At 36.4% G+C, this 27,981-nt stretch overlaps 1 protein-coding gene across 1 annotated transcript; it reads left to right on the top strand.

Moving 5' to 3' along the window:
- Positions 1-27,901, top strand: LOC127421768 (FXYD domain-containing ion transport regulator 5-like). Its single transcript, XM_051664874.1, has 9 exons — positions 1-182; positions 7,446-7,491; positions 8,277-8,375; positions 9,473-9,634; positions 10,299-10,349; positions 14,527-14,556; positions 18,432-18,506; positions 18,613-18,658; positions 27,327-27,901. Exons 1-9 carry the CDS (start codon positions 174-176, stop codon positions 27,349-27,351), a joined length of 543 nt encoding a protein of 180 aa, XP_051520834.1. The 5' UTR covers positions 1-173; the 3' UTR covers positions 27,352-27,901.
- Positions 27,902-27,981: the final 80 nt, after the last annotated feature.

Raw genomic sequence — 27,981 nt, 5'->3', positions numbered from 1 at the left:
CTCTACACCACTGAGAACGAATGAGCAAGAGAGGAAGTACCAAAAAGTGATTGAGGAAGTTCAACAAGGGCATGGCCAACCGTCTAACCATCATCCATTTTCTCTCAGTTACGAGAGATCGACAGATGCTGTACTCTGTTCTACTCTGATTGGATGTGATATACAAAATCAAAATGAACAAGGTAAGCAAAACTAAATTGGACATTTGAAGTAGGCTAATTTTGAAGGGATAGTTCAATCAAAAATGAGGTTGTGTCATTTAGTCACCCTCATGTTGTTCCAAATCCATATAACTTATTTACTTCTTACTTTTTTGGGTAAAATATCCCTATCAGAGTTTTATTTATGTGAATAGCCAAAGGCATATGTGCTTCAAGCATTTGAGGTCATAATGAACCGGCCGTCCCATTTATCTGATCCATCAATCATGTAACACCCAGAGGACAATCTGTCTTTAGAAAGAGGTAAACACACTTACTTGCAGGGTAAAAAAAAAAGTACACAACCACAGTTCAATACATGCTTGCCCACACATAGATCAAAGTTGCTACCTCTAATGGAAAAGGTCTTAGAGGGCACTGAATAAAACATTAGAAAATATGTGAAAATAAGCAATTAAATGTGCAATATGTTTTATACATTTTTTTATATATTGATTGTTATAAAGGTTTGTAAACAAAAAAGTTGGGAAAGGTAGTTATTTGAGTGAATTTCAAAAAGAAATATCTGGGTCATATTTTATCCCAAGAAAAAAAAAATCAAATGAGATTTTGCATAAAGCAAATATTTCTTTGGACCAGTAGTATAAAATAGTTCCTGTTTTACATTGTGAAAAAAAAATTTCATGACAATTACTGTAAGTAGATTCTCCTCCAAAATTCAAATTTATAGAAATCAAAATAATCACATTTTTATTATTTGAATACAGTAATGAACATCATCCTGTATTAAGACAATAATTTGCTTAATATTATTATATTATATTATTATTATTATAATCAGGCAGTACAACAAACTACCATGATGTATATTTACTTTAATTACTATTACACGTACTTTTTATGTACTATTGTACTTTACAAATGTACTTTACAATTACATTTTCCCCATTACGGTTATAAGATTTATTTTTGTATTTATTTATTGTTTTCATATCACAGTAGGCTACTGAGAATTTTATTTGCTTATTGAAAGTAATGTCACAATGCAAAAACTGTCTGAATTTCATTATGCAATATATAACATTTATTGTAAGACTATGAAGGTTATTAAGTTATGTTCAAGTTTGGACTATTTTAATAGTTAACACTATATTCTAGAAATTTAGAGGAATATTAAATTGAAAGCTATATACAAAAGCATTAATGGATAGTTCAAATCTCAGGGGTGCTGAGTGACTCCAGCCAGGTCTCCTAAGCAAACAAATTGGCCTGGTTGCTAGGAAGGGTAGAGTCACATGGGGTAACCTCGTGATCACTATAATGTGGTTCGTTCTCGTTGGGGCGCGTGGTGAGTTGAGCGTGGTTGCTGCGGTGGATGGCGTGAAGCCTCCACATGCGCTATGTCTCCGTGGCAACGCGCTCAACAAGCCACGTGATAAGATGTGTGGGTTGATGGTCTCAGACGCGGAGGCAACTGGGATTCGTCCTCCACCACCTGGACTGAGGCGAATCACTACGCGACCATGAGGACTTAAAAGCACATTGGGAATTGGGCATTCCAAATTGGGAGGAAAAAAAAAAAAAAGCATTAATGGATAGATCTGCCAAGGCACTGAATTATGTTCCTGCTTTAAATCCATTATGTTAAATTTCTTTATGACTCAGAGTCATCTCTGCACTAAAAGGTTTTCTGCTGATAGGAAAGACAGGAATGATTGGGTACATCTAACCTTTAAACAAAAACTCTGATTTAAATTGAATGTTCAGTGATGACACGTGGCAGCAGTTCACACGTTTCAGAAATACAGGAAGTGGTGCAACATTTCACATAAGACTAATTGGGCATGTCAATTTACATTTTTAAATAGACACTAAAGTTCTTGTTCACTTTTTGGTTTAGGGAGGGCAGGAATAATTGTAACATTTTTTTTTTTTTTTTTTTTTCATTTTTTAGAGAAAATGTATAGCCTTAAATCTTTGAAATGCCAGCAGTCATTACCCATGTCAATTAAATTTATAAACAGTCATGCGTAAAGAGGGATGTTCATAGCACCTTGCCTACGTAACAGAGGAACAGTAAGTGATAAAATGTATATAACATTAAATAACAAAGCTCTATAATGTGCATATATTATGTCTACATGCTATTGTTATTGAAAACCAAACACATCCTAAACAGTAGACAAATCTTTAAATTAGGATGGCCTTTAATACTGACATCAGACTGTATGTAAACACACAGCAAGCAAGATAAAGTAGTTGACATTGAAAATAACTTTAAGCCCCAAAAATACACTTTTAAAATAGACACCAGCATCAGTGAAATATAACAAAATCTAAAGTCTAAATACACTAAATACACTGATTTATGTTTTTGAATTTGTGAACAAAGGCACTACTCAAATGATTAGATGATGCCTTCTCATGACCATTAATTATGCAAGTTATTGATTTTATGATCATTAATTTTCTTTGATTTCATGTCAAATTTAAGTTCATTTTTCGTAATTTTGCAATTGTTTTATGCACTTAAAATGAACTTGATGTCTCAGTGTAATGTTTAATGCACTTTTAAACAATGTCATGAGCTGTTTTTGTGAGGCTCTTTTTGTTAGCATAAAGAATGGAATATATTTTCCTTCCTCTTTGTATTAAGTTAAAATGGTACAAGATTATCTTACTCAAATGCAAGTGACATCAAATAAAAGAGTTAGGCTGGAAGTAATCCAAAAGTAATCCAAAGGTAATTGGATTAGGTTACCCCAAAAATGTAATCTGCGAGATTGTTACTGATTGCAATTTTTGTCATGTAATTTGTAATCAGTACCAGATTACAATTTTAGAAGTAATCTACCCAGTAGTCACTACCAATACCAGTGAAATTTCATGGTTCTCGATACCAGTATCGATATTGCACAGCACAAATATGGTAATGTGCTATTGAATTTACTCCTTTAGTTTATTTAAAAAGTTACATTTCAGTGTAAATAATAAATTAAAACAAATGCATGTGACCTTCAAGTGTTTCTCAACAAAGTATGCACTGCTGTTTTTAAAAAAGTATGCATTGCTGTGTTTCATTTGTATGGATTGTAAGTGTTTTTAAGTAGGGCCCTACTGAAATCTCTTTTATTTTCCCCCAAATCCTGTGTTTTACATTTTATTTTATTTTATATTTTATAATTCCATGTTTTAATTTAATTTCATCATCAAAATGGTGTCTAATTAAATAAATTCCTAAATCTTTTAACCAATGAATATAGAACAGTTACTTTTCAACATACCATTGCATTTTCTTTACCAAACTTTTATTCAGTACAACAGCACTCTGGCTTGTAAAATATATTGCTTAATTATTATTATTATTATTATTAATCATTATTATTATTTATTATTACTACTACTACATTTAATATTACATTTTTATATTCAGTAATATATTTCTGTTGGAATTTCTTCAATTTCAGGCATCTAACTTTTATTTTGAATCAAGCTTTTATTTTGACGGAAGTTTCACTGGTCCGAGAAAAAAAAAAAAAACAGTTCAGTGATTTAATTATATAAACATACAGTTTCAGTCCAAATATGTCACATTTGTGTGTGAGCATTTGGAAGCAGCCGTGTGTCATTCGCACAGCGTGTGAGTATCGAATTGAGTCGGTGCTCGCTACTACAGTAAAAACATTAGGCCCTTTCCCACTGGCGGTACTAAAGCCCGTATTTGGTACTTCTACCCAGGACTAATACTTTTTGTCGTTTTCGCACTTGAGGAACAATAGTTCCTCGGAGCCATTTAGCTTCTGCTCCAGAGTAGGTACATTTGGGGCGTACAGGGACTGTAGCAGAGTGTGGGAGGTGCTGCAGCCTGTGATTGGTCCAAAACCTATGATGCACAAATAGCTTTGAGAATCTCAAGGAGTCCGCAGCTGCCATTAGTATATACAAACTAGCTGCTAGCCTGCTACTCAGAGGATTGTGCTAATTTTACAATTCCCTTAACAAAAATAACATTTAACCAATAAAGTATCCAAAGAGGATCACCCGTTTCACATACAGTATGTGTGTGTGACTTTATCGGGAGACACGCTTTGAGTTTTCATCTCATCTGTACTGTTTGTTATGTGCGTGTGACTATACAGAAAATAAAGTGATTTCTGGATTACTACATTGCATTTTTCCTGGGATGACGGCTATAAATAATCAGATGTTTATCAAGAGTGGGTAATTGAACCCTATTATACACTAAACCGTCATGAAATCTAGTTTACATGAGGGAAGTTTTGCGTGCCTGTTACTGTGTGATTAACTTGTATCAAGACGTCTTTTTTAAGTATATGAGTGAGCATTTTAATATAGTAATGTATGCTTAGTCATAAAAGCCTTTATTGAAAAAGATTGTGTTGATAAATATGTTGATAGTGCATTTTCAACACGTTGTCCTATAAATTTAGCACTTGCTGCGTGGTAGCATGGTAGTGGTACTTGTGCCCAATCTAAAATGGTAACCTGAAGACACAGACTGCGTCCGAAAACTGGAAGATGCTGCCGTCGGTGGCTGTATGTGGAGGTAGAATGAAATAAGGTGCTTTTTAAACTGCTCAGAGCATTCCTTTCATCCAAAACGCTGTTGTTTATATATATTATACCATTAACTATTAGGCAGCTTCCTACATTTTCGGATGCGGCCAAAGCTTGTGTAAAACAGACATAACAAAGTGTAGAATGTAGATCCGATCCTGGCATCCTCCATCGGCATTGTTGATTTTGTTGTTGTTGCTATTGAATAGCTCGTGCCAACCATGTCAGAAGAAAATTGTCGATACTTGATGACGTCACTACGGTGGTAACTTTTGTGAATGCGAATGCAACAGGGGAAAAGTCTCCTCACTTGTCCAGTTCCTCATAAGAGTTCTCATCTAGAAAGTTAATAAAGGAAAAGTACCAGGACTGTAGATGGGAAAGGGCCTACTGATACAGTGATATCTTTTTATTTTAATACTGACTTGGTACCGAAGTACCGGTACTTTTTACATCACAACTGATTTGTATTAAAAGCTGCTAGCTTTGGCCGAGTCTATGTCAATAAATTCTTCACATATACAGAATTGTGTTATTTTTGGTTCTGAAGTTGTTTGATTATTCCAGTTGAGAGCTTGGTGATAATGCTGGCCAGTTCTAATGCTGGCCTGTCATCTGATGTGACATAATCCAGTGTTTGTGTTCATGTCACTGTTGCTAAGAAACCCTTCCCCTCACAAGCAGTGGCAGCCTTCTATTGTTTGGCTTTTATGGATCAAAAGACACAAATTTCCAAACAACCACATCTCAGAATTGATTGGTTAATGATAACCTTGAGAAATCTCAAGACTTTTCATCCCAAACAATCTCATTACAAGGGCAGAATGTTTACAGGACAGTAAAACACCATGGAACATGGACTCTAACCAAATATTCTTAAAGGATGCAAAAGCATTCCTGACATTGGATTTACAGTCAGGGGTTAAATTGGGACATTTCTTCCCACTTGGAGCACTGGTTGCATATCAATTTGTGATCTAACTGAAACAGAAGTGGGCAGCGGAGCAAGGTGGAGGACGTGTGTAAAGAACTTTAAAGGGGTTTTCGAGCGAGCACTCTCACTAAATGGAAATGGGAATGTATCAAACAAACTGAACTGGAGCCTGCCTGCAGAAAACAGAATGAAGCAACAAACAAACTGCCAGTATTTTCTTTTTTTAATCTGGACTGTTCCGCCCCAATTTTACTCCTGCTTACAGCTGAATACAGTGGGGTCCAAATGTCTGAGGTCTGGGATTTTACCTCGAATCAGAAAGATTTAGTTTAAAATAAAAATAAAAAAAATAATAGAAATAAATATATAGAAATAAATAGAAATGAAAATACTTATGATGTGAAATGAACAAGAAATGTTTTACATTCTGCACTATGTCTAGGTCACTAATCAAATGTAGGCAAATTTGTGACATTGACCATGTTGTCCATCGTGCAAAAGGTCAGATTTCCATGCATCCACTGAAGCACACAAGATGCTTTGTCATTTACACAAAAGGTACACAAAATACTAAGGAATAATGAAAATGTAATTTTTTCAATTAAACTTTTCACTCAAATTGTTATGCTGATAATAAAATTTGTAAGTATTTAAAAAATGTAATTAGAAAAATGCCAAATATAAGCATTTTCACTAGTGGACTTAGACATTTGGATCTCACTGTAGATTGTTAGAGTGGGCACTCCAATGCAATATTTGTTTTTTGTTTTTTGTTTCAGTTTTATTTTTTATTTTTTATTTTTTTATGTCTGAAGAAAAAAAGCTCAATGAAAATGATGTTAGGTACCATTTCTGAACTGAAATACCACCTTGCAGTATTTGACAAGAAATTCAAATAGCATAGAATTTTAATGAATGCAAATTGAAATGATTTAATTGACATAATTTTAAGAGCAATGAACAGCATCCTGTATAGACCATTTTTTAAAATTATTAATATTAAATCAGCTCAATTTAAGGCAGTACAACTTACGATAAAAATAAGATTCTTTCACATTACAGTAGGTTTCTGAGAATTGTATTTGCTTGTTCAAAGCAATGTCACGATAAAACAATTAATAAAAAAAAACGTAATGTCCTAAAATAGGCTTCTGTGGTAATTTACAGATATTTAAATAATGACAAAAATCATAACTGTCGATTATTTCACTTGATATTGTAATTGCGATTAATTTCGATTAATAGAATTTACATTAAATACTTAATTGGGGTGGATCAACTGCATGCTGTATTCTTTATATTGGCTACACATACAAAACAAGCTGAGAACTGTGTTCCTGTATGAATTTATTGCTGATTTATACAACAGTTAATCAACTTTACATTGGCCCTCTCTGATTGATTAAAATGATCAACCAAAAACATGCAAAACATAAGTTAAACAGAACATTTTACGCAACATGTGTAGACCTACATGAACTGCTATAACTGACACTTTTCACGATTGCTTAATTGTGCAGCCCTAATTTAAATAGAATAGAATAGAATAGAATAGAATATAATATGGAAATAACAGTAAAACTTGGTGGGAAAATAACTTATAACCTATAATTTGGTATAACCACTGTTTTGACATAAAAAGTAATTCTTAGACAAACTTTGGCATTTATCTCAGGCCTTCACAAATGTTATTTTTATTTTTATTTTATTTTTATTTTTAATTGGCACCTGTTTGTGCTTTTGTGATAGAAGCTGTCTACTCTGTTTTTCAGATTGTGTTGCGAAGGACGTCCTTTTTTCTCTTACTCTCCTTCAGAAGTAAGTTATTGCAATTCTGCCCCCCCCCCCCCCCTCTCTCTCTCTCTCTCTCTCTCTCTCTCTCATACACCCAATCTTTTATTACACTACACATATGCACTAACCCTTTGTCAAGCATAATCTGATAAAACCTATTTTTAATAAAATCCTGCATTACCCAAAACCACACATGACCAGCGGGTCTAATATGTGGAATTTTTCAGATGAATACTTCCAATAAAAGATTGATTACAGTCATTCTGCAATAATCACAATGTTTGCCAGTAGAAATGTTCTGTCCCATGTGGCCATTCATCTTGTGAAGGGATTCACTGGAAAACTGTGCGTAGCCAGAAAATGTGCACAAAAATACTGCAACCCATCTCTGCTAGACCACGATTAGTCCTTGTTCTGTGGCAGGGTCTATGAGAGGCCTGCCTTCATTAGAAAACCACCACTCTACATCACTACACTATTATTATGCCAGATTCAGAATACATTTGCATTCATCTGCTGGGCGCTTGTATGTGTGTGTATTCTTGTTGAAGTCTGAAGTCGAGCAAGATCATTGTGCTGACCTTATTCTTCAAACACTCATAAGTCATAATGGTGTCAGTAAATGATAGTTGGTTATTCGCTTAGAAAATCCATGAATGTTGGTATCATTTATCTGAAAATGACAAAGAATTCCGCAAATCAAGTTTGGACTCACTCCTTCAGGATCATTAGGATGTCCAGTTTTATCAACCATCCAACTTGTTTTATCAAACCATTTAAAAAACTCTTGAAATATCTCTCTTTTACAGTCTGGAAAGGTTATGCAGTTGAGACAACAGAGTCCACAAAGCAACCAGAAGTATCTAAATCTGTGTCTAACACCACTGGACCCACAATATTTGGTCAAGGTAGGAGATTTATTTATTTATGTTTTTTTTTAGTTTTTTTTATTTCCTGACATAATAGCTTCCCTTTCCATTGTCTGTACCATACCTTGATAATATACATAGTCTGATGATCTGTCACAGAAGGCATTGATCTCTTATGCCTTAAAGGTGAAGTATGTCTCTTTTTTTTTTTTTTTCTGAAAATAGTTTCTCGTATCCCAGTTTAATATGCAAAGTAAGCCATGCATGTTTCCTCAGAAAAGTTTAAATCACAACCAGTCCGAGACAAAAACATTGAGTCAACCAATGCCATAAGTATTGAGGTGGAACTATCAAATGGCAGTTAGGGGAAGTGTTCAGGAAACTGTTAGAAAACAATGTTATTTATTTCTTTTTTTTTTAGTTCTGTATGGTGATGCTAGTGATGCTGAAATTACTTGCTTCACCTTCAATGAAAAAGTAATATTTGATTTGGCAGTGTTGAGGTTAATACAATATTACTCTATTAAAACCATGGTTACATTTCATAAGGGTTAAACAAATAGTGTGACAACCTTGAATTAAACATATATTAATATACACTAATAAAACTCAAAAACACCTTATGTTATACAACTTAACTGAAAAAAAAAGTGATTAACAGCAGCAATTAACAAAAAGATTTGATTCATAAAAGAAAAAAGTGACTTCTGGCACAGCCCCTTTAAGGCTGTGCAGGGCTTAAGTAAATCACTGAACCATTTATGTGAATTAGTTCATTTACATGAACCATCTGAAAGAGCTGACTCAATAAAATTAAGTAGTTCCCAATGCTAAATATAAGGTAGTTGTTTATTTTAACCGGTTCATTTACATTAACTGTCCAAAAGAACCGATTCACCATGATTTGGTTTTCCCCAAATGTAGTGTTTTGTGATGCTACACCTTTTCTTGTTGGAAAATGTAGCTCATTACTGGAAAAGCTACACTATTGTGAAAATAGCTGAGCTACTGTAACCATTACTGAAAATTTAGTGAAGTTACTAGCGACGCTACTTTTATTTAACTACTGCTAGTGAAATGGTGATCACCATCTCATAACTCCAATGCAATTCAAGAAAGTGTTCTCATTGTTCTAGATAACCAGAATGCAACCGGGTGGACAATGGACCCTGTCACAAATGTACAGAAGATGAACGTCACCACACCTGCAGCAGTCACAAACATCACCAACTCCACCGTGACTACCACTCTGAGCCCCAACAAGGCATCTGTGGTCACATTCAGACCAGCCACACAGCGTAAGATTTGATTCTCTGTTGCCCTGCACTGCAGTGCAACTTCAGCAAAACCTCCCACTCAAACCGAAAGACTTTAAACATGGGATTGTGAGATTGGGGGAGGGTGACAGAGCAGAGGATTGCATGAATAGCTAAGAGACTTCCTCTTTACTCATGCAATTCATATCAAGGTCTTAGAAACTAATTAGCAGGTAATTAGAAAATGTTCAACTCTCCTTCCATGCAGAAAGGCTTAAAGATAATGCAGCATTTCTGTGGGATTGAGGAGGCCTGTTGTGGTGAGCTGATATGCTTTATGAAGAATCAACCAACCATATATCCTAGGAGAGCCGTGCCATTGAAATATGTGAAAATTGAATTTGAATGACAGGGCTGGACGGAGAATGAGTGCTGCTGGAATTTAATTAGAAGCAATTATGGATGAATCCATAGGATTGCGATAAGGGCCACTGTCTGCTTGTCAGGCTGAGAGTCTCATGCATTTGTTGTCACCCTGCGTTATGGATGCAGCAAAAAAAAAAACAAAAAAAAATCATTATTATCATTATGTTTTCTATAAAATCTTATTAAGAATTCTATGAATCTGTGAAAAGATTGTACATGTTAGATTACATTTTTCTTCATTTCTCTTTCTCTGACCTCTCTTTACATTTTCTGATTGCAGCAACCATTAAGACCAACACTTCCAAAGCCAGAACATACTCTGCTGTGTGGGGTAAACTCTCTTAACTGCTTTCTCATCTTCTACTCTCATGCCGATATGACGGGCAGTCTGATTAATTGGGCGATATTTGACAATTTTGCGATTATCTGCATTGGCTGACAACGTGCCTGCTTAGCCAATTAACAGAAGTGTTAGTTCAACATAGTCTCATGACAACTTGTAATAAATGTTCGAGATGGCAAAATAGTAAGGGACTCTACTACTTGGCTCAAATGAAAAGGTCTGAATTTTATTCCCAAAGATACCTACCAATCAATCAACCATCAGAATTTCAGATCAATGCAATCAAAGACTGTTTAGCCCAAGACAGACCACTTGTATTAAAATAAATGGGAGAAATTGAAACATCTAATATGGCAGATATAGAAATGGATACATACATCGCCTGTCAGTCAACTCAAGAACGTGCATGTGCATTAGCTGGACCAGCCTGAAAAATTCAGATTTAATTGCTGATTTGAAATATGTTCTTTAATCGTAATCTTGACCAACCGTTTTGGAGATTTCAGTCTTGCTGCATTCAAGTAGATAGGAGGTGTACTTTCATGCTGCTTGTGTAAATAGAAAATAGCTGCCCGGGAGTGTTCCAAAGATGGCCACTGAGCAGACTGACTTGCCTTAAAAAGGACTTTGATACAATACAGGCATCACATTTTTGCTAGCCTATTAAGCTAATTTAGAAAGGAAACGTCTGTAAACTAATTTGGTTTCTTATTCCATATTTTTCAGTGAAGTACAAATAAAGGATGTATGTTAATAACCTGTAAAACACTTCCCTCGTCTATTCCAAACCCCAATGTTTTCTTTCTTCTGTGCTACACAAGTTATTTTACTATAAAATCATGGTTAGGTCTGGGTAAAGGGTTAGTTTTTATAGTTAGGTTTGAGGTTTGTGTTAAGGGTTAAAATGTGGAAAAATCGTAAGAACGCTGGTTCAAAAACAAAGATTTCTGGTAACACTTTACAGTAAGGTTCCATTTGTTAACATTAGTTAACAACATTAGTTAACGTTAACTAACAATGAACAATACTTATTAACCATTTATTAATCTTAGTTAATGTTACGATCAACATATAGTAATGCATTTTTAATATCAAAAGTTGTATTTGATGCACTATTAACTTTAACATTAACTAACAATGAACAACTGCATTTTTATTAACTAACATTAACAAAGATTAATAAATGATGTAAAAAAAATATTGTTCATTTGTTTATTCATGATCCCTAATGCATTAACTAATGTTAACAAACGGAACCTTATTGTAAAGTGTTACCAGATTTCTTTCTTCAGTGGTACACTACATTGATTTTCCTAAAAAAATTATGGTTAGGTTCAGGTTTGGGATTAACTTTGGAAAAATCATAACTTTGTTGGTTCATTTATTTTTCTCTTTTGGAGTAAAAGTCATACGTTTTTGTACAAGCCAACTCATAAGATTTCTTACGATTTCACCATCTCATACTCATACAATACTTACGACTTGTCATAAGACCGGGTTTGTTAGTTTCAGTTGTAAGTGACAAAATCTACCAAAATCTTTGTCCATGGATAATGCGCACACACACACACACACACACACACACACACACACATTTTATATATATATATATATATATATATATATATATATATATATATATATATATATATATATATATATACAGTGCATCTCAATAAATTAGAATGTTGTGGAAAAGTTCATTTATTTCAGTAATTCAACTCAAATTGTGAAACTCGTGTATTAAATAAATTCAATGCACACAGACTGAAGTAGTTTAAGTCTTTGGTTCTTTTAATTGTGATGATTTTGGCTCACATTTAACAAAAACCCACCAATTTACTATCTCAAAAAATTAGAATACATCATAAGACCAATAAAAAAAAACATTTTTAGTGAATTGTTGGCCTTCTGGAAAGTATGTTCATTTACTCAATACTTGGTAGGGGCTCCTTTTGCTTTAATTACTGCCTCAATTCGGCGTGGCATGGAGGTGATCAGTTTGTGGCACTGCTGAGGTGGTATGGAAGCCCAGGTTTCTTTGACAGTTCTTTGACATTTAACCAACTTTTGGTGCTTTTGGCAGTGTGGGCAGGTGCCAAATCCTGCTGGAAAATGAAATCAGCATCTTTAAAAAGCTGGTCAGCAGAAGGAAGCATGAAGTGCTCCAAAATTTCTTGGTAAACGGGTGCAGTGACTTTGGTTTTCAAAAAACACAATGGACCAACACCAGCAGATGACATTGCACCCCAAATCATCACAGACTGTGGAAACTTAACACTGGACTTCAAGCAATTTGGGCTATGAGCTTCTCCACCCTTCCTCCAGACTCTAGGACCTTGGTTTCCAAATGAAATACAAAACTTGCTCTCATCTGAAAAGAGGACTTTGGACCACTGGGCAACAGTCCAGTTCTTCTTCTCCTTAGCCCAGGTATGACGCCTCTGACGTTGTCTGTGGTTCAGGAGTGGCTTAACAAGAGGAATATGACAACTGTAGCCAAATTCCTTGACATGTCTGTGTGTGGTGGCTCTTGATGCCTTGACCCCAGCCTCAGTCCATTCCTTGTGAAGTTCACCCAAATTCTTGAATCGATTTTGCTTGACAATCCTCATAAGGCTGCGGTTCTCTCGGTTGGTTGTGCATCTTTTTCTTCCACACTTTTTCCTTCCACTCAACTTTCTGTTAACATGCTTGGATACAGCACTCTGTGAACAGCCAGCTTCTTTGGCAATGAATGTTTGTGGCTTACCTTCCTTGTGAAGGGTGTCAATGATTGTCTTCTGGACAACTGTCAGATCAGCAGTCTTCCCCATGATTGTGTAGCCTAGTGAACCAAACTGAGAGACCATTTTGAAGGCTCAGGAAACATTTGCAGGTGTTTTGAGCTGATTAGCTGATTGGCATGTCACCATATTCTAATTTTTTGAGATAGTGAATTGGTGGGTTTTTGTTAAATGTGAGCCAAAATCATCACAATTAAAAGAACCAAAGACTTAAACTACTTCAGTCTGTGTGCATTGAATTTATTTAATATACGAGTTTCACAATTTGAGTTGAATTACTGAAATAAATGAACTTTTCCATGACATTCTAATTTATTGAGATGCACCTGTATATACATACAGGGTTGGGGAGTAACAGAATACATGTAATGGAATACATGTAACGGGATTACATATTTGAAATACAAAATATAACTAACTATATTCCACTACAGTTACAATTTAAATCATTAGTAATTAGAATACAGTTACATTCAAAAAGTATTTTGATTACTGAAGAGATTACTCTGCATTTTATTGTCATTTGTTTCTTTTAATATTTAGTCGTTTCAGATGGAAAACATTTATACTTATGAATGATGTGATCCAAAGTGCATTTGAACAGCAGTGAAACACTTTCTTATGTATTGCATTCATACGAGCAGACAGAGAAGTAAGTCTGAATTAAGTTTGTAGCAGAAGAAATAGAAATACACCTTGTGTAAATTTTCAGCTTTATGCTAAGCTAAAATGCTATTTCTAGCCATTTTACATGCACGTTACCAGGATCATATTTTTTTTATCAAGAAAATTCACGTTAGATCATAATATCTTTTTTTCTAGTAAGACCTTTGATATTAGGGCAAAAATCATATTCTTGATAATAATTTTTGTATTTTTTCCTGTAAAAATATCTAAAAATCCTTAAAACAAGATCAATTTGATTAATCTTGTTTTAGAAACAACATATTTAGGTTTTTCAGAGAATGTATTTTTAACGTGTGTTTTTTGTCTTACTGGCAGAGTTTTTATAGTCAATACAAGTGAAATAAAATCTACCAGTGCTGAAGAAGTAATCCAAAGTATTTAGAATATGTTACTGACCTTGAGATTTTTAGTTCAGGGTCATCTATGTTAGACAGGTCAAAGGAGAGTAGACGGTTTTCCTGTTCTCTGACTGTCGTCCCATTAGACCCATTTGAAAGCAGCAAAACCCAGCAGGCTCATGGGTGCATCATAATGAACATGAATATGCCAACACACACCCACACATATACTTGAAGCTTACTTTGCATATTATGAAAATGAAAGTGCCAATTACATTTTATAGACACATAGAATGTTTTCAAGTCTTGTTTATTATGTAAAAACCTCTCTAAACTGTGCAATTTTCTCAATAGAGGAGAGATGGGGCGATCCATTCCATTATAGTAAGTATCTATTTAATCATTTCATAATTAGTGTTCCTTGCTAATGCAGGCATCAGTATTATTATTGATCAAACTGAGGGTTAGGGATTTGAACAAACCACTAATAAGTAGTCATATTTAGTGTGTAACTTACTGTTTGTGCTACAGGCATGAAAGATACCTCAAATTGTACAGCTTTTTGAGAAGGGGTGTGCTTTTACTTTTCAAAGTGATCAGATCTATGATTGTCAATTAATATATGATAAAATGGGTGAAAATGTTGTTGTAATCTTACAGACCACATATCCATCTTGGACTCAGTTAAACAACATAATACCCTTTCTACACAGAGCGCATCCACTGACGCGGTGCGACGCTCACATCCGGTGTAGACAGGGTGTAAGGTTTCATGATCCTGTGGAACTTGTAACCAACTAATCAACAAATGTGGCAATTAAATTCAGATCAATTTACATCATGTGATATTCAGATGTTAATTGTCCGCTGATTGTTCTGCCAATGAATACAGCAGCGAATGAGCCACTGACAGTGAGCATATACACAAGAAAGGAACACATTTCCTGTGTCATTGGAAAGAATTGTGTTTATAAGAAGCAGAGAGGTGCTGAGCATGGGGCACAATTATTGTCTCAAGTGCTGTAGTTAAAAGCTTATGACCTGGTGACAGCCGCTGTTTCAATCACTTCCTATTGTTAGGGCAGCTACAGGGCATCTGGTGTTCAGGAAATAGCCTCATTAGCTGTGACCCATAGATGCCTTAGTTCTCAATTAATTCCCCAGGAACTGAGAGTTCATAAATGCCTGAATATGTTCCAAAAATGCATTATTTAAGGGTGTTTTTTTGCAGATAGAAGTTTACTTTTACTTCAGCTAACTTACTGTGTTACTAAATCTATAAATAATATTTCCTATAGGGGTAGGGTTAGAGTTAGTTTATAATTGCCTTTCTATTAAACAATGGAAATCTAAAGGATGGAAATAAATAAGAATTAATATGAATACTTCACCCTGAAATTAAAACTCTCTCATCATTTACTCACCCTAATGGCATCAGATCGGTGTGAATTTCTTTCTTCTGCTGAACACACATGAAGATTTTTAGAACAATATCTAAGCTCTTTATGTCAATATACAGGTGCATCTCAATAAATTAGAATGTCGTGGAAAAGTTCATTTATTTCAGTAATTCAACTCAAATTGTGAAACTCGTGTATTAAATAAATTCAATGCACACAGACTGAAGTAGTTTAAGTCTTTGGTTCTTTTAATTGTGATGATTTTGGCTCACATTTAACAAAAACCCACCAATTCACTATCTCAAAAAATTAGAATACATCATAAGACCAATAAAAAAAAACATTTTTAGTGAATTGTTGGCCTTCTGGAAAGTATGTTCATTTACTCAATACTTGGTAGGGGCTCCTTTTGCTTTAATTACTGCCTCAATTCGGCGTGGCATGGAGGTGATCAGTTTGTGGCACTGCTGAGGTGGTATGGAAGCCCAGGTTTCTTTGACAGTGGCCTTCAGCTCATCTGCATTTTTTGGTCTCTTGTTTCTCATTTTCCTCTTGACAATACCCCACAGATTCTCTATGGGGTTCAGGTCTGGTGAGTTTGCTGGCCAGTCAAGCACACCAACACCATGGTCATTTAACCAACTTTTGGTGCTTTTGGCAGTGTGGGCAGGTGCCAAATCCTGCTGGAAAATGAAATCAGCATCTTTAAAAAGCTGGTCAGCAGAAGGAAGCATGAAGTGCTCCAACATTTCTTGGTAAACGGGTGCAGTGACTTTGGTTTTCAAAAAACACAATGGACCAACACCAGCAGATGACATTGCACCCCAAATCATCACAGACTGTGGAAACTTAACACTGGACTTCAAGCAACTTGGGCTATGAGCTTCTCCACCCTTCCTCCAGACTCTAGGACCTTGGTTTCCAAATGAAATACAAAACTTGCTCTCATCTGAAAAGAGGACTTTGGACCACTGGGCAACAGTCCAGTTCTTCTTCTCCTTAGCCCAGGTAAGACGCCTCTGACGTTGTCTGTGGTTCAGGAGTGGCTTAACAAGAGGAATACGACAACTGTAGCCAAATTCCTTGACATGTCTGTGTGTGGTGGCTCTTGATGCCTTGACCCCAGCCTCAGTCCATTCCTTGTGAAGTTCACCCAAATTCTTGAATCGATTTTGCTTGACAATCCTCATAAGGCTGCGGTTCTCTCGGTTGGTTGTGCATCTTTTTCTTCCACACTTTTTCCTTCCACTCAACTTTCTGTTAACATGCTTGGATACAGCACTCTGTGAACAGCCAGCTTCTTTGGCAATGAATGTTTGTGGCTTACCTTCCTTGTGAAGGGTGTCAATGATTGTCTTCTGGACAACTGTCAGATCAGCAGTCTTCCCCATGATTGTGTAGCCTAGTGAACCAAACTGAGAGACCATTTTGAAGGCTCAGGAAACATTTGCAGGTGTTTTGAGCTGATTAGCTGATTGGCATGTCACCATATTCTAATTTTTTGAGATAGTGAATTGGTGGGTTTTTGTTAAATGTGAGCCAAAATCATCACAATTAAAAGAACCAAAGACTTAAACTACTTCAGTCTGTGTGCATTGAATTTATTTAATATACGAGTTTCACAATTTGAGTTGAATTACTGAAATAAATGAACTTTTCCATGACATTCTAATTTTTTGAGATGCACCTGTAATGCAAGTGAATGGTGACCAGACCTTTCAAGCTCCAAAAATCACATAAAGGCAGCATAAAAGTAATCCAAATGACTCCAGTGGTTAAATCCATGTCTTCTGAAGAAATATGATAGGTGTGGCAGAGAAACAGATCAATATTTAAGTCCTTTTGTACTATAAATCTCTGCTTTCACATTCTGAAAGAGAAAGTGGAGATTTATAGTAAAAAAGGATTTTAATATTGATCTGTTTCTCACCCAAAGTGATTGCATCGCTTCAGAAGACCACTGGAGTCGTATGGATTACTTGTATGCTGCCTTTATAAGATTTTTTGGAGCTTTAAAGGTTTGGCCACCATTCACTTATATTCACAGAGCTGAGGTATTCTTCTAAAAATCTTCTTTTGTGTTCAGCAAAAGAAAGAAAGTCAAACACATCTGGGATGGCATGAGGGCGAGTAAATGATGAGAGATTTTTTGGGTGAACTCTCCCTTTAAAGATAATTAAGCCTCTTATAAGAAACATTAATATTTTTGTAATTGTTATTATTTTCATGACAAGGTCCATTCTTATTACTGTCATGCAAAATAATTATTATTAATGTAATACAATGATACACAATTGTAAAGTATGTATACATTATGGTAGATTTTGTTGTACTGTCTGTAATTTACACTGATTGAAATAAAAATAATTGTATGTCAGCTTTCTTTACTGTAATGGGAATCTAATAAACATCACCATTGACAATAAAAAGTTTTCATGGTAATGAAAATTATGAGGGTAAAAAACATGCTTCATTATCATGAAAATGTTGCCACAATAGAAAGATCTTAATGATCTTAAAAGTAGACTTTATTTTTTTATGCAAAATACAATTTCTTCTGTTTTTATTTTTTCTTTCTTTTGATATTGAAATATTTGTCATGAGATTCACCCAAGCAAGTTCAGAGAGAGCTCAGGGAATGCTCTGTATTGTTTCTATGCTGCTTGTGTTTAAGTTCAAAGAATTGTTTATGGAACAGACTCTTGCCTCTTCACCTGCTGAGACATACAGTGTGATTGAAAATACAACGTGACATCTTTACACAAACATGAAATTAATGTGACTTACTGTATGTTTTTATAGACATAAGATTCTACTTGTGTACTTCATGATTTGTGCATAATGTTCCTCTTTTTTCAGATTACACCTCTCTGCGTCATATAGGGTTAACCATCGCTGCAGTTCTCTTCGTGATGGGGATCTTGGTACTTGGTTGTGAGTTAACCCAACTTCAAGTTTCTGTCCATATTGCTTTTATATCATTACATTTCAAATCTCAAACCTCTCTCCTTATTTTTTCTTCCATTCTTACTCCTGAAAGGCGGCAAAGATAAACGAATTCCACGCTGTCACATTGGCAAAGGAAGGTGAGCAAAATATCTTTTGTGTAAAAGTGTGCCTGTTTGTGAAGTTCTTTTCAAGTTTGAACAGCATACTGCTACTTATGTAGTATATAGTATATACTGTGTTCTAGTACAGAGTACTAGTACTAGCATTGTATATATTGTAAGTCTTCTGTGCAGTCTGCAAATGCTCTGTATGTGTGGAATAATCGGGTGACCTACTACAATATCTAAAATGTGTAGAAAAATCTTTACTCACCCTCATGCCATCCCAGATGAGTATGACTTTCTTTCTTCTGCAGAAAAAAAAACAAAGATTTTTAGAAGAATATCTCAGCTCTGTAGGTCCATACAATGCAAGTGAATGGTTGCCAGAACTTTGACGATCCAAAAAGCATATAAATATTACACATAAAGATTATACATCATGATGGCGCCGCGGGTGGCCGCCTCGGTGTGGAGCGCTTCTACTGTTTTGTTGTTTTTGTTTGTTTGTCGGAGGCGCACTGTGTTGTTTAAATGTGCTATGAGACGCAGGCGAGGGAGACGAGCAGGCGCGCTGGTCAAGCTCCATCGGCGGGGCTTTCGAACAACGCTGCTGAGCATTCATCTAGCGTATCTCTGCTCTCTCCCTAACAAAACGGACGAACTACATCTCCTCACCTGCACAAACAAGGACTTTTGAACCTCTGCTGCCTTGTGCTTCACAGAAACCTGGCTGAGTGAAGCCATTCCGGACAGCACGTTACATCTGCCGGGCTTTCAGCTGTTCAGAGCGGATCGCATCGCGAGTTAACGGGGAAAACGAGAGGCAGTGGAACATGCTTTTACATCAATGAAAGTTGGTGTACAGATGTAACAACGTTAAAGAAGATGTGCTGTCCTAATTTGGAAGCGCTCTTTATTAACTGTAATCCTTTCTACTCGCCGTGGAAGTTTTCCTCGTTTATTCTGGTGAGTGTGTATATCGCGCCAAACGCGTGTTTGAATGCCGCGGTGCAACAGTTGGCTGATCAAATCACAGACGTGGAACAACAATACCCGGACTTAGTTATTGTTATTATTATTCTTGGGGATTTTAACAAAGCAAACCTCACACATGAACTGCCCAAATACAAACAGCACATTACATGCCCAACCAGAGACAGAAATATACTGGATCACTGCTACACAACAACAAAGGATGCATATCGCTCTGTCCCTAGAGCAGCTTTGGGACTATCTGATCACTGTCTGGTTCATCTTCTTCCAACCTACAGACAGAAATTAAAATCTGCTAAGCCTGTAATAAGGACTGTAAAGAGATGGACCAATGAAGCAGAGCTGGAACTACAAGCCTGCTTTGACTGCACTGATTAGAGCGTTTTTGAGGCTGCAGCCACAGACCTGGACGATCTCACAGATACTGTTACATCATATATCAGTTTCTGTGAGGATATGTGCATTCCTACTAGGACTTATTTAACATTTAACAACAACAAACCATGGTTTACAACGGAACTCAGGCAGCCTCGTCAGGCCAAAGAGGATGCATACAGAGTTGGGGATAAAGTCTTGAACAATCAGGCCAGGAACACACTAAATAAGGGAATCAGAGTGGCTAAAAGAAGATACTCTGAGAAGCTGAAAAACAAGTTTTCAGCTAATGACCCTGCATCAGTGTGGAGTGGCATGAAACAACTTATGAATTACAGGACTCCCACCCCCAACCCTGTGGTGGACCAACAACTGGCTGACAACCTGAATGTGTTGTACTGTAGATTTGAAAGGCCCAATCTCACACCCCACACCCACTCTGACCTTCACTTCACACAAACACCAACACCTCCTGCAACCCCCCCCCCCCACCACTACTCTGCATTTAAGATCTGTTAAGATAATTTGAGCTGCGTAAACAAAGGATAAGGAAAGCACAGTGTGAAGTCCCATGCTGCTTCAAATGTTCCACTTTCATCCCCATCCCAAAGAAACCAAATATCACAGAACTTAATGACTACAGACCTGTCGCCCTGACGTCTGTGGTCATGAAGTTATTTGAGAGACTGGTGTTGGCCCACCTGAAGGACATCACTGGACCCTTTCTAGATCCCCTTCAATTTGCTTATCGAGCAAACAGGTCTGTGGATGATGCAGTCAACATAGGATTGCATCATGTCCTGCAACATCTGGACAGACCAGGGACATATGCAAGGATCCTTTTTGTGGACTTCAGTTCGGCTTTCAACACCATCATCCCAGCTATTCTATGGACTAAATTACACCAACTCTCTGTTCCCATGTCTATCTGTCAGTTGATTACCTGCTTTCTGACAGACAGGCAGCAGCTTGTGAGACAGGGGAAATTCACTTCCAGCACCTGTACAATCAGCACTGGTGCCCCCCAGGGATGTGTGCTCTCCCCACTACTCTTCTCCCTCTACACCAATGACTGCATCGCCAAGGACCCCTCTGTCAAGCTCCTGAAGTTTGCAGATGACACCACTGTCATCGGCCTCATCCGAGATGACGATGAGTCTGATACAGAAGGGAGGTTAAACAGCTAGCTGTCTGGTGCAGTCAAAACAACCTTGAGCTGAACATGCTCAAAACGGTGGAAATGATTGTGGACTTTAGGAGGAACCCCCCAACACTGTACCCCCTCACCATTCTAAACAGCACTGTGGCAGCAGTGGAGTCATTCAGGTTCCTGGGCACTACCATCTCACAGGACCTGAAGTGGGAGACCCACATTGACTCCATTGCGAAAAAGGCCCAGCAGAGGTTGTACTTCCTTCGCCAGTTGAGGAAGTTCAACCGGCCACAGGCCCTGCTGATACAGTTCTACTCAGTGGTCATTGAGTCTGTCCTCTGCACTTCAATAACTGACTGGTTTGGTTCAGCTACTAAATCAGACATCAGAAGACTACAAAGGACAGTTCGGACTGCTGAGAGGATTATTGGTTGCCCCCTGCCCCCCCTTCAAGAACTATACACTTCCAGAGTGAGGAAAAAGGCTGGAAAAATCACTCTGGACCCCACTCACCCTGCCCACTACCTTTTTGAACTGTTGCCTTTTGGTCGATGCTTCAGAGCTCTGAGCACCAGAACTGTCAGGCACAGGAACAGTTTTTTCCCCCAGGCTATCAATCTCATGAACAGTTAAAACTGCCCCTTTGAGCAATAATTAATGTGCAATACACAGCTTAGTCTTTTTATATTATCCAACACATCCTACCTCTTCTGCCATTACATTCCCTTGCACTGTACATAACCAATTTGTATTTAGATTTGAACTATGTATGTGTATGTGTGTGTGTATGTATGTATGTATGTATGTATGTATATGTATGTATATATATTCATATATGTGTATATGTATGTATATGTATATGTATGTGTGTATGTGCATGTGTATGTGTGTGTGTGTGTGTGTGTGTATGTGTGTGTGTGTATGTATGTATATATGTGTATATATATATATATATATATATATATATATATATATATATATATATATATATATATATATATATACAGTTGTGCTCAAAAGTTTGCATACCCTGGCAGGGTATCACTTATTAAGAAGTGGAAAATTCAAGGATCTCTTGATACCAAGCTAAGGTCAGGTAAGATTTCAAGAGATGACCAAGAAAGATTTCAGCCACAACTGCCAGAAGAATTGTTCGGGATACAAAGAAAAACCCACAGGTAACCTCAGGAGAAATACAGGCTGCTCTGGAAAAAGACAGTGTGGTTGTTTCAAGGAGCACAATACGATGATACTTGAACAAAAATGAGCTGCCTTTACTGCACCAATGCCACAAAAAAGCCCGGTTACAATATGCCTGACAACACCTTGACACGCCTCACAGCTTCTGGCACACTGTAATTTGGAGTGACGAGACCAAAATAGAGCTTTATGGTCACAACCATAAGTGCTAGGTTTGGAGAGGGGTCAACAAGGCCAATAGTGAATACCATCCCCACTGTGAAGCATGGTGGTGGCTCACTGATGTTTTGGGGGTGTGTGAGCTCTAAAGGCACAGGGGATCTTGTGAAAATTGATGGCAAGATGAATGCAGCATGTTATCAGAAAATACTGGCAGACAATTTGCATTCTTCTGCACAAAAGCTGCGCGTGGGACGCACTTGGACTTTCCAGCACGGCAATGACCCTAAGCACAAGGCCAAGTTGACCCTCCAGTGGGTACAGCAGAAAAAGGTGAAGGTTCTGGAGTGGCCATCACAGTCTCCTAACCTTAATATCATCGAGCCACTCTGGGGAGATCTCAAACATGTGGTTCATGCAAGACGACCAAAGACTTTGCATGACCTGGAGGCATTTTGCCAAGACGAATGGGCAGCTATACCACCTGCAAGAATTTGGGGCCTCATAGACAACTATTACAAAAGACTGCATGCTGTCATTGATGCTAAAGGGGGCAATATACAGTATTAAGAACTAAGGGTATGAAGACTTTTGAACAGGTGTCATTTCATTTTTTTCTTTGTTGCCATGTTTTGTTTTATGATTGTGCCATTCTGTTATAACCTACAGTTGAATATGAATCCCATAAGAAATAAAAGAAATGTGTTTTGCCTGCTAACTCATGTTTTCTTTTAAAATGGTACATATATTACCAATTCTCCAAGGGTATGCAAACTTTTGAGCACAACTGTATATATTGTCTATTGTGTATTCTATATATACTTTTTTCTTTTCAATATTTATCTATTTTTTATTCAATTTTAATTATTTTTTAAAAGTCTTGTTGCTGTTTTTGTATTGTTGTGTACTGGAAGCTCCTGTCACCGAGACAAATTCCTTGTATGTGTAAGCATACTTGGCAATAAAGCTCATTCTGATTCTGAATCTGAATACTGATAAAGGCAGCGTAAAAGTATCCTATAGTAATCATATGACTCCAGTGGTTAAATCCTTATCTTCATAAGCAATATGACAATTGTGGGTGAGAAACAGATAAATATTTAAGTCCTTTTTTACAATCAATCCTCACTTTCACTTTGACAGTCTTCTTTTGTTTTTGGCAAATCACATTCTTTGTGCATATTGCCAACTAATGGGCAAGGAGAAGAATGTATTGTAAAAAAAAAGTACTTAAATAATGATCTCTTTCTCACCCACACTTGTCTTATCGCTTCTAAAGACAAAGATTTAACCACTGGAGCCATATGGATTACTTTTATGCTGCCTTTATGTGGTTTTTGGAGCTTCAACATTTTGGTCACTATTCACTTGCATTGTATGGACCTACAGAGCTGAGATATTCTTCTAAAAATCTTTGTGTTCTGCAGAAGAAAGAAATTCATACACATCGGTGATGGCATGAGGGTGAGTAAAGGTTTTTAGGTTAACGAGGTCAAGTGATAACAATGTAGCACAACACTATTTGAAACATTTAATGTTGCATATTGCATACTATTTTTCAAACTTAAAAAAAAAAATGCAGTATACTATGCAGTAAGCAGTACCCCAGCACTTTATTCAAAATATTGCCATTGTGTGCTGCTTTAATGTCAGCCCAGTTGTTGGGTGCCACAAAAACCTTGACCTCTTTTTTGTAATGTCCTGATGTGTCACTACAGTCATTATATAATTCATTGTGTTTAGACAGAACTTGTATATTCAATATCCAATGTACATGATTTTCAATCTTGGCACACATGATTAAGGCCGAGTTTTTATATGTAATATGTGTTTATTTTAGATTTCACTGTGCCATTTTATTTTAAATGAAAATACGGAGCATTTGCATGGGCAGAATGTCAACTAAATTGACTTATGCAAGAGAGACATCAAAACAGCATATCATTTTAGTAATCTAAGAGAATAATAATAGCATACTTCTCTATGAAAAAGAGAATTTTCATATGGTCTCAGCTTTTAAGGGGGGAAAAGTCATAATTTTCTTTCTCTGCAAAATAGTACCACGGAGTAACGCTTCACCTTGAAAGAATACAGTTGTTGATGTAACCTTACTTCTCACAGTACTTATGTGGAAAACCTGCTAAAGGCTTTAACAGTCTATTTATGCTATATTTAATGGAAAAGTTGATGCCCTGTGGGCTATATAGTTGAAGTGGAGGTCCAACCAAGCTTAAATTTTAGTATGTAAGAAGTAATTTAGCACACACTTTTATTCAAAGCAACATCCAGTTCACGTACGATTTTACTGGGCGTTCACACAAACAGTGATTTAATCGCTGGAGTACACCGAATGGCTGTATTATTGGTCATAGTGGGTGTTTCTACAGCTGAATGCCCTTACTTCATTGGTGGGCTGTTGCTTTTGAAGATCTGAGCACAAATAGGCTGTATTACCAGGAAAAATAAGATGTCATTCATATTTCACAAGGGATCAGTTTTCTTGTTGCTAAAAATTAACATTCTGGAGGAAAAAAGTGTTTGCCTAAACTGCAGCAGTGCATGATGCATCATATCATGAAGATTAATGATTATCAGTGCATTAATCAAACTCACAGAATGCTGACAGTTCCTGACATGGTTATCTACACATCATTTTTTATTATATCCCTACATATGGGCAGAGACAAATGAACAGTAAAAACATTTACTGTAACTTTAAAGGTGCACTCGGTACATTTTTGTTTATGTTGTGCTGGCTTATAAGATTTGGACTTATGACATGGATGCTGCACAGTGGCGTATCTTGGCATGGACAATATAGACAATGAATTGGTTCATTCAAACGTCCAAGCATCGGTTTGTTTGGATTCACAGATTTAAAGCTGAAGTGTGTTACTTTTTCAGTGTTAAAATACTTTTATCCTAAATTAATATGCAGAGACAGCTATAAGTAAGCCATTCATACGTACATTTTCTGAAAAACTGTAAACACTGTGTTTCTGTGGTGCAATAAAAATTCCTGTGTTTGTTTTAAGTGACCGGATTTGTCCTGCTTTAGATAGACTTAGAGGCTATCTGACTGTTTGAACAACTGCAGACAAGGGCCGTATTCAGAATGCTGTTTTGAAAACATAGTATTTTTGCAATTCCGTTCGGTGGTGCTAGTGTCGCAGAAATTACATCATCTTTAACTGAGCCCATGCGTAAAAATAGTTTTTTTCTTTTTCGTATTTTTTTTTTTTACATTAAATATTTAGGTAATTGCAGCTGTTTATTACTATGTTTTCGACTCTGTTAAATAAGTGTTTTTCATTAGTTGAATTTAGTATTAATTAGTTTATAGTCAATTTAGTGTTATATTTAGTGTGATTTTGTTATTTATTCATTATTGCCATTTGTTTAAAGTCACCCTATTTTAAATTGTCATTGTGTATATTATACTCGTAGTAAAATTAAATAATATCACTTCAGATTACACCAGTATCACAGGGATTATATTATAAAAAACATTTTCTTAAGCTGTTCTCTGTCTACACCAAACAAACACAGCTGTTCAGCCATGATGTCAATTTGTAGGCAAACCTAGAAAGTTAATTTGCCATGGGTTTCCCGAGAATTTCCAATGGGTTTTTGTAATGTTTTTTTATTTTATTTTATTTAATTTAAATAAGCTCTGTGGTAAACATTAATTTATAATACCAAGACTTTTTCTACAACATAAATTACACTCAGTCATACCTCAAACATGAATTTTAAAGCTGCTATGTTTTAAAATATTGTGTGTTGCTAATTATTTGCTAGATAAGGACTACAAATACCGCAATCAATGTACCTGAAGAAACTTTAACTTTTAACAAGAAACATAACTTTTAACTGCATAGGTTTATCAATATGCAATGTTTTGAGCATGACATAAAAAAATGACCATTGACAAGTACAAACTAGCATCATAGCCTGTACAAATTAATGGGACTCTCAAAGGAATATTCCTAGTTCAGTACAATTTAAGCTCAATCAACAGCATTTGTGGCATAATGTTGATTACCATAAAAATGTATTGCCTTGTCCCTCCTTTTCTTTAAAAAATGCCAGGGTTCCAGTGAGGCACTTACAATGGAAGTGAATGGGGCCAATCCGTAATCTTTCTAAATACTCACTGTTTCAAAAGTAAAGCCACAGTACGTAAACAATATCTGTGTTAACATGATTTTAGTGTGATAAAATCACTTACTAACCTATTCTGTGTAAAGTTATATGAAACTTTACAACTTCGTTGCCATGATGTAAAACGATGTAAACCCTGAATCCCGCAAAAATGACGATTTAAACAACTTTACAGCTCAAATAATACACAAGTTTTGACAGAAGAATTGAAGAAAATAAAAAAATACATCATAAACTTGACATTTCTGCCTTTGAACCCTTCAGAAATGGGCCCAATAGACATTATTCACAGTAACGCCATATTTGATTTTTTAAAATGACTGAAAACCAGGCTGTGAGTTATTGATTTACAGCATCTTCAATGGCATGCACTGTATAAAGCACCTAATTCACATCTAATTTTTCACAACTTCTGTTTTCTGGATTTTTATTATTTTTATTTTTTTTAATGTTTCGACAGCAGAATAATCGAAAACACTTTAAACTACTGTACAAGTAGTGAGCTTTACTTGTATTGAACCCGGAATATTACAATGGTGATGGCTCATGACCTGCTCCTTTTGGGACTAGCAACCTTCTGGTTGCCGGAATAAAAAAGTTGCTTGTGAAAACTGAAGTGGCATAGTTACTAACCTGTTTTTTCTATGTGTCATTGTCTAGTTCATACGAGGTGACCAGAAGTTAACACTCATCCCTGCATTGATTTGACCCGGCAAAAATAGCAGAACAGCAAGCAAAACATGAAGGAGCCAGTCAAACCTGTTCTGGCAGCAGTTACATACTTCCCCTCTTGTGAGAATAACATCATAAGGACAAGATGGAGGTGTTGTGTGTATGAATGTGTTCATTATTTTAAACTGATCTCTTGGTTTGTCAAATTTTGGCACAGGGGAATAAAGATGTGTGCTATCGAGCAGCACTAAATGCCAGCCGTAACACAACAGCTGGGACTTCGAAAGATCCCAATGTAATCACACGTCTCAGACACAAAATCCCTTCATCTCTGCGCTCTCCTGCACCAAAAGGCTCTGTTTAAGCGTCAAACTTTTTACAACACAGACCTGTACTTGTGTTTTACTATTATTATTTCAATATTCTGCATCTTCAGATGTGTCAATCATTTGTATTTGGAGGGAAGAGCTTTGTATAGCTCACAAGCGCCCTCATGAGGGCACATTTATTATAAACCACATGAGTTCTCCCACGTGGAGTGAATAAAAGAGTTTGACATTGAATTATTAAGAGTCTCTTCGGTGACTCATGTGTCTTGATTCCCCATATTTACTTGTCCTTTGCGCCAGGGTCATCAGTGTAG

This window comes from Myxocyprinus asiaticus, chromosome 31 (assembly GCF_019703515.2).
Source record: "Myxocyprinus asiaticus isolate MX2 ecotype Aquarium Trade chromosome 31, UBuf_Myxa_2, whole genome shotgun sequence".
In the NCBI taxonomy this organism is placed as follows: domain Eukaryota; kingdom Metazoa; phylum Chordata; class Actinopteri; order Cypriniformes; family Catostomidae; genus Myxocyprinus; species Myxocyprinus asiaticus.
This window is presented reverse-complemented; position numbering and strand designations above follow the sequence as displayed.